This window comes from Rhinichthys klamathensis, unplaced genomic scaffold (genome assembly GCF_029890125.1).
Source record: "Rhinichthys klamathensis goyatoka isolate OS25496 unplaced genomic scaffold, OSU_Roscu_1.1 h1tg000305l_1, whole genome shotgun sequence".
NCBI classification, from domain to species: Eukaryota; Metazoa; Chordata; class Actinopteri; order Cypriniformes; family Leuciscidae; genus Rhinichthys; species Rhinichthys klamathensis.
In genome coordinates, this window is record NW_026606824.1 from 46,430 (window position 1) to 55,000 (window position 8,571).

The 8,571-nt window shown below is 39.4% G+C and overlaps 1 protein-coding gene across 4 annotated transcripts in view; it reads left to right on the top strand.

Moving 5' to 3' along the window:
- The window catches only part of utrn (utrophin), a 231,614-nt gene that overhangs the window by 40,357 nt on the left and 182,686 nt on the right, over nucleotides 1–8,571 (top strand). For all 4 annotated transcript variants that reach the window (XM_056270677.1, XM_056270680.1, XM_056270678.1 and 1 more), the window contains exons 21-26: nucleotides 1,891–2,006; nucleotides 5,404–5,541; nucleotides 5,620–5,733; nucleotides 7,792–7,947; nucleotides 8,059–8,229; nucleotides 8,390–8,571. The exon at nucleotides 8,390–8,571 is cut by the window's right edge and continues 1 nt beyond it. In XM_056270677.1, coding sequence (XP_056126652.1) covers nucleotides 1,891–2,006; nucleotides 5,404–5,541; nucleotides 5,620–5,733; nucleotides 7,792–7,947; nucleotides 8,059–8,229; nucleotides 8,390–8,571 — 877 coding nt within the window. The remainder of the gene's footprint in view (nucleotides 1–1,890; nucleotides 2,007–5,403; nucleotides 5,542–5,619; nucleotides 5,734–7,791; nucleotides 7,948–8,058; nucleotides 8,230–8,389) is intronic.

The window sequence follows — 8,571 nt, forward strand, 5'->3', positions numbered from 1 at the left end:
AGTAACATTCAACAAATGATAACAAAAGGCAGTTTAAAGCAATGTACAAAGGAAAAGCACAACTAAATGAATGAGTTGAAGTTTGCTGTGCTTTATAGCCTAGAATGCCAGCAATCATTTAGTCATTAATTAATGCACAAAACGTGCAAACTAATAAAAACATTATGAATGAAATGATACACAATTGTAGTTTAATTTTGCGCTGAAACTATATTTACCTTTTTTGAAGTAAGCCATTAAACCTGCTGAGAAACGAGGAGCGTGATCTAGAATGAGCAGTTCCACGCGCATGCCCTTATATTCCGTAAAATAATGTTAAGTGTTTTTTCCCCCTCATTTACAGTAACCATACAATTTTGTTTAATCCAAATTGTACATATGTATTAAAGCAACACATTTATGCTTGTGTTTGGTCTTAATGATTTGGCTTATTTAAATGAACAAGATTTTAAGAACAATCACACCAGGATATATTATAGCTATATATATATTTTAAAGTGTTAGCCAACGGAACGGATACATTTATGAGGGTTTATTTAATTTATTGCAATCAACAAATGATAACAATTAGTAAAAGCCACATTTTAAAAGCTTCGCAAGGTGCAATTTATACGACGAGTTGAAGTTTGCTGTACTTTATGCCTACACGAAGTGAATGCCAGCAATCATTCAGTCAGTGACGAATAAATAAAAACATGAACTTAACGAAACGATACACAATTGCAGTTTAAGTTCGCGCTGAAACTATATTTACCTTTTTTGAAATAATCCATTAAACCTGCTGAGAAACGAGGAGCGTGAACTAGAATGAGCAGTTGCACGCGCATGCCCGGGAAACTCATGAATATTAATGTAGGCTCCGCCCACTGCCTCTACAGATGCACAACTCACTTTTGCACCACATTTCACGGTGCACTTGGTGCAAAAGGCAGAGCGTACGAAACTTGTCACTTGAAAGTGAAAAACAGAGCTTGTGATTCGTCGCAGCAGATTCAAGCAGCTGTAGTTGTGTACTTGTGTTTGTGCTAGAAAAATATACAAGACCTTTGTGAGAAAAGATTCTACAAGTGTGCAACTCTCATTGGATGAATTCACATACTGATTTGCAGATGAGCAAAAGTTCTCTGTGACTTCACATTTTTTGATGCGGGTGTGTAAATGCGTTTTGCACCATATTCACTGCAGCAACTGTAGCAAAAATGTGAGCGTACGAGTTTCTTAATTTGTGATTTGTAGAATAGGATTTGTGCTCCTGCAATGAAGAATTTGAGAAGGTGTAACTGTTGTGCTGTGTTTGTGGAAGATAAAAAAAGTCTACAAGTGTGCAACTCTTAAAAAATGTATCTCTGTGACTTCACATTTACTGATACACATGTGTGGATATTCTCTACAACTACAAATTCCACTGTCACAGGCGTTCAGTTGTTTTGCACCAAAAATACCTTCATAACAATGACAAACACAAATGAGCCACAGGCAGTTATATCAGTCTTCGCTGATATTCCACATCTTAGAAGAGGCCTTTCACATACATTATTAATTACAGAAGAGGAAGTGTTCGGATGTACAGTATATATCATTGCGCCCACTTTAAACTTAAATCTGAAAACATAAATCTAGTAGATTTGAATATCATACCTGTAGCTCATTTCTGTGGCACAGCAACAATTAAAAGTTAAAAGTTTTTAATTTAAAAAAATGGCAGGAAAACTGCTAAAATGTAATTAAAATAGGAGAAAATAAAATAAAAATGAGTTTCAGCTTTTAAAATGATACTTTCCCTTATGCATATTGATTGAAAAAATATCAATCTAAAATATTTTCGGTTACATGGATGGATGTCTGTAAATGCTGTGTGTGTATAATGTGTTTGTGTGTTCCTCTCTGTAGTGTTGTCGGGGCTGGTGGAGTCCAGAGCGCTGGAGCAGATCCAGACCAGACTGAACACAATCAGCACTGACGTCACAGACATAACCTCTGCTGAACAGGGACTCCTTAAAGCTCAGGTGTGTGTGTGAGAGTGAGTGTGTGTGAGAGTGTGTGTGAGAGTGTGTGTGAGAGTGTGTGTGAGAGTGTGTGTGAGAGTGTGTGTGAGAGTGTGTGTGAGAGTGTGTGTGAGAGTGTGTGTGAGAGTGTGTGTGAGAGTGTGTGTGAGAGTGTGTGTGAGAGTGTGTGTGAGAGTGTGTGTGAGAGTGTGTGTGAGAGTGTGTGTGAGAGTGAGTCAGTGAGTCAGTGAGTGTGTGTCTGTGTGAGTGAGTCAGTCAGTGAGTGAGTCAGTGAATCAGTGAGTGTCTGTGTGAGTGAGTGAGTCAGTGAGTGAGTCAGTAAGTGTGTGAGTGAGTGAGTGAGTGAGTCAGTGAGTGAGTCAGTGAGTGAGTCAGTGAGTGAGTCAGTGAGTGAGTCAGTGAGTGAGTCAGTGAGTGAGTCAGTGAGTGAGTCAGTGAGTGAGTCAGTGAGTGAGTCAGTGAGTGAGTCAGTGAGTGAGTGAGTCAGTGAGTGAGTCAGTGAGTGAGTCAGTGAGTGAGTGAGTCAGTGAGTGAGTCAGTGAGTGAGTCAGTGAGTGAGTCAGTGAGTGAGTCAGTGAGTGAGTCAGTGAGTGAGTCAGTGAGTGAGTCAGTGAGTGAGTCAGTGAGTGAGTCAGTGAGTGAGTCAGTGAGTCAGTGAGTGAGTCAGTGAGTGTCTGTGTGAGTGTGTGAGTGAGTGTGTGTTTAAGATGCTTGTTTGAGGTTTTTCTCTCTTCACTTCATGTTGTGTCCCTCTATTCTCCACTGAGGTAAAAGCTGTTAAAGATACTTGCTTTAGATTTGTATGTCTCCGATTTGAATCGCTCTCGTCTCTTATACTGTAGGAAGTGAATGGTAGTTACGGCCAAATAACCATAACAATGACTACAACTTTAAAGTTGTAATAATCGCTCTAACTCTATGAGAATACCGAGGCTCACACCACAACTATAACAGCGACACAGAGGAACGACATCACTGGAATCACTTTCAGGATGATTTTTTTTTTCCAGCTGATGAACAATAAAAACACTGACAGCCAATCAGAGTCCACCTGATATTAAAGAGCACGAGCATTTAAAGCGGCAGACGACAAAACTTCAGCACGTTTATATTAAACACAATGTTATCATAGGTCGGTTTGGACAGAAGAGCCAGATTTCAGCGATCGTAATATGATGTCACATTCTGCAGCATCTTTTTTGAAAACACAATCCCACAGAATAAATCGTAAAAGTATGCAATCTAGTCCACTAATTCAGCTAGAAACACCGATCTTCTGTTGGTCACGTGACTTCACAGGTCAGAGTTCACCAAACGGGAACTCCAGAACACGGTAAAGTTCCCACAATCCCGTGTGTTCTGTCTCTAGCACTCGCACACGAATGAATGCAAGCCACTGGAACCCAGAGCATAGTGTGTGTGTGTTGGTCCAGCGCTGTGGCGTGTGTTGGTTCTGTTTGGATCTCCACTTGACCCGTGTGTGTACAGTCTCTCAGCTGACGCTTGCTTTTGATTTGTGAACGTGTTTCTCTCTGCAAGTGCATGATGGGGGGATGAAAGCCAACGACTAAGATGGCAAAGCCAAACAAAGAGAGCAAACGCAGGCTGGCATTTATTCAAAGTGGTGTAAATATTGATACGCTCCTTTGGCAGTCTCTGGCCTTCGCCAAGAGAGCCGGGACACGTGGCAGAGCGCGTCCACAGCGCTGCCGAAACCTGCCCTGGACTCCAGCTGTGCATTATGGGCTGACTATGGACTGGGAGAACCAGGATCTCCTATTTTAGACTGTGGGAGTGATCTTTCACTTTAAGAAAGAGGGTTTTTGACTGATGCTTGAGTTGTGTCTCCACCTGCAGGTGTGAAGGAGTTATTGCGCTCTGACACACTGATGGCATCCTGATCTTCACACACAGTCCCAATGATCTTCACACACAGTCCCAATGATCTTCACACACAGTCCCAATGATCTTCACACACAGTCCCAATGATCTTCACACACAGTCCCAATGATCTTCACACACAGTCCCAATGATCTTCACACACAGTCCCAATGATCTTCACACACAGTCCCAATGATCTTCACACACAGTCCCATAAGCGTCTATAGGGGTTCCTCTCTGTAATGTTATTATAACTTTATAACTATTTAACAGTAAATACTTACCCCTGAAAAAGAAAGATACATCTAATTCAGAATTTTAAAACGTATATATAACATATAAGAGGTATACTGAGGTCTGATTTTATTTTATTATATTATTTTATTTGTAATACTTTGTTTTAGTGTTACACCTTACGTGTAGTTACGCATAATTACATGCAACTAAGCCTAAACCAAACCCTAATCCTATAGTATATATATTTATATGTATGTATATATATATATATATATATATATATATATATATGTGTATAATTACACTGTAAGATGGACACCTTAAAATATGTAAACTTTTTTGTAAACATGTAAACATTTTTTTACTTTTAAAAAATTTAACTTTTTATTTCATTTTTTTTTTCATTTAATTTCTCTCCAGACAAACATGCATCATTTGATGCATATTGCTTACATACGCTTGTCACTGTTACTGATCCCCTTTATTGTGATTATACATACTTTTATATGATTAAATTACTGCACAGACGCTCACAAATAATTTTAGTCATATTTAAAAATAAAATAAAAACAGTTTAGTCAGCAGTACATTCGTTTTGTGCAGTGTTATTTTAGTATTTTTTAAATACTATTTTGTTAATATTTTAAATGGGCTTTTATATTGAAATAAAATTTTTTTTTGTACGTTTTAAGAATTCTATGTGCATTTATCATTTCTATTAGTTTTTGTTTTTTTATATTTCTGTTGTGCTTTAAATTTATTTTTATTTTTGTAATTTTAGTAAACTTATTTTTCAATTTATTGAAATACGACAACGACAATGTTTCTATATATATATATATATATATATTTTTTTTTTTTTTTTTCAATTTAAGTTTTATTTTATTTTACAAAACTTTTTTTATATAGTTATTTTTAGTCAATAAAATTCCTGGTTTTGTGTTCCAAATGTGGACAGTTTTTATGCAGATAATAAATCTAGTTTACTAGTATAGTACACTAACATTATGTGCTGTACTAATGACACGTCTGCCCCATTTGCGTTGTCTATCGATCTGTTACTTTAAATAAGTTATCATCATCAGTTTGACTGAACCAGTCGAATCATAACTTTACAGCATGACCATAATGGTTTGGCAGGGATTCATTCTTCAGGTCGGCAGGGGTCGTTTATAATGTGTTTTTAAGCTCCAATCATTTGAAGTATAGCCTGTCTCAGTGTGATTGGAGATAAAGCCGCAGGGGCTTGTGGGTAATGCAGTTTCGCCCCGTCCTCCAGGCTCTCCACGCTGAGATCGAGCAGCAGCGGCTGAAGGTGTCGGAGACAGAGGAGCAGTGCTGGACCCAACTCTCCACTGCCGCCCTGGACCAGCTCAGCGTGCTGCAGTGCATTCTGGGTAGCATGAAGGACACACAGGTGAGGGGCTGATCCGCTGGAACGTGTTGAGCTGGCGTGAATGCTGTGTGTCTTGATGCTTGTGTTGATGATGGTCAGGTGAAGAGTGAGGAGGTGCAGCGCTGGCTGGATGCGGTCGAGGAGCTTCTGTCTCGAGACGCCAGCGGATTCAGTCGCGGGGACAAACTGCAGGAGGAACTCAGCCAGTGCAAGGTCAGAGGTCAACGCGCTAAACATGACATTGATGTGGACGGATACTGGTGAATAATCCAGAATAACGCTGATAGTTACATGCGTTCAAGTAGTAGTGCACTGAAATTATTTTTCTTTTCTTTTTTTACCAGAACCGAAATTAAAGTTTTTATTTAGCCAAAAACCAAAAGTTTATTTAATAATCAATTAATGAATCAAATGTAACTCTGAAATAAAAACTGAGCTGTTATAATGCAGCATAATGCAGTTTTTAAATCACTTTCAATGTTATATATAATATATATATATATATATATATATATATATATATATATATATATATTTTTTTTTTTTTTTTCAGTTTTAGTAACTTATTTATTTCAGTTAGTTGCCAACAATTTTCTATTTGAGTTTAAGGTGACATTTTTCATCTAATATTTAGATTTTATTATAGCTTCATTTCCATTTTTAAATGCAATTTTTTTGGGGGGTACGTTTACACAGTTTTGGGGTACGTTTACACGACAGCGATCTGCTAAAAACAGCTTTTTCCGCGCACAGACGACGCCGTTGTCAAACGATCCCCGTTCACAAAACGACTAAAAACTCTGTTATCATGCAGGCCAGTGGGGGGCGATGTCACTTTGTCACCATTTTCACAAATTCACGTTTTTGTAGACGATAACGGTATTGTTTTCACTTTGAAATCCTTTTTTTAAAAGTTTGTGTTGTCAGGCTCCCAAAACGCTGTTGTCGTGTAAATGAACGGCCAAAATCATAACAAATTTCCGTGTTCCACATGTGGGCAAGTATTTCTGCAAATAATGCATTTTCTAGTATTACATTAATATTATGATGTACTACACATTTTCGAAACGGAAATTAAAGTCTTAATGTAACCAAAACCAAAAAATGTACGTTTACTCAAGCAATTAATCAAATGTAATAATCAACACTCAAATAAAAACTGAACATTTAAACTGTAATGCTATGTGACATTTAGTTCACAAGCTGTTTTACTGACGTCTTTCTGCGGCTGAAACACTGATTGAGCGATTACATGAGACATGATAAGTTGTAATATATCTTTCATCATTTCTTCTGATGTTCATCCATGTTTATTTGGTGCTGTAACTAGTAGTAAAGAGTAAGAGATGATCAGTTCACGAGCCGCTTGAACTGAAGCGCTGCAGCGATCCGTCACGCTGCATTAAAGAGCGGCGAAACAACGTTTTGCAGAACGGCAAAATCTGGCAGCTCAGACTCTTTCATATCAAAATTAACGCTACAAATAAATGTTTAGAGAAGTTCACGCATCAACTGAACACCACAGGCATTTCATCAAAACGAAGATCCATCGAAACGAGAAATGGATATCGTGCACCCAGATCTTCATTTCCCTAACCCATGCCCAACTCAACTAACTGCCTAACACTTACTCTTACCATAACCCAGGGATGGGCAACTTCGGTCCTGGAGGGCCACTGTCCTACAGAGTTTAGCTTCAACCCTAATCAAACACACCTGTACAAGCTAATCAAGGTCTTAACGATTACTAGAAAGTTACAGGCAAGTGTCCACACAGCTGACATGTTTACCTGTTGTAGCTTATCCACCGTGTGTTCACGAAACAGACTCACACAGTCAGTCAAGCGCTTCAGCGGAGAAGTGTTAATGCACTTACATTGCAGTTTAAATATTCAGTTTTCACTTGAGCGTTGATTTATTACATTTGATTAATTGCTTGAGTAAACTTAAATTGTTGGGTTTTGTTTACATGAAGACTTTAATTTCCATTTTGAAAATGCTTCATTAGTACATCATAATATTAATGTAATACTAGAAAATGCATTATTTGGAACACAAAACCAGGGTTAATTGTCAACTAAGGGGCCGTTTAAACGAAAATGGTTTCGCTTAATGACTTCAGCCCTCAAAAAGTGTTTAGAAACTGAATATTTTCGGTGCATCACTAGTTTCTCTCAGTTGTAAGCCGGTTTAGGTGGTTAATCAGCAGGACTCGACCTGGTTAAGAGTTTCTGTCTGTGGTGTTTGTGATGGTCCACTCTGTGTGTGCAGGAGTTGGTGAGTGAGATGGAGAGCGTGGACTCGTCCCTGAAGCAGATTGCAGAGAACGTGTCGGCCGTCCAGCAGAGCTCGACGCCGGCTCTGATCCGCTGGGGACAGGAGGAGTTAGACCGCAGTCAGAGACGCTGGGACGAGCTCAGTAAACAGGTTCGTACAACTCAGTGAACTGGTCTCAACACAGTGTAGGAATCAATCAGTAACCCAACATGTCCTTCTTGAGCAGATGTCGATGTAAAACACTTTCAATCTTGCTTGCAGTTGTTAAGGCGTGAGGAGCGTGTGAGTGAAGGTCAGGAGAAAGTGACGAATATGAAGAAAGACGTGACGGAGATGCGCGAGTGGATGATTCAAGTGGACGAGGAGTTCCTCATGAGAGACTTTGAGTACAAGAGCCCAGAGGAGCTGGAGGAGGCGCTGCAAGAGATGAAGGTGCTTATATATGGGACTGTCCCAAAACCCACACCCTTCACCACTCGTCTACTTACGGGACGTTTTCCCTGTATTTGGTCCAAGTGTTCAAGTGGGCGTGAAGAGACCCGCAAGTGTGTGTTGAACTGTTTACAGAGCTCTGTTGTGATGTGTGTTTCAGAGAGCTAAAGAGGATGTGCTGCAGAAGGAAGTGCGTGTGAAGATCCTGAAGGACAGCATTAATGTGTTGCTCAGTAAGACGCCCTCTAGTGGTGGTGCTGACCTGAGCCCTGAGCTCACTGAAGTCCTGCAGAACTACCAGAAACTGTGTGATCGCTTCAAGAGCAAGTGCCACACGCTTGA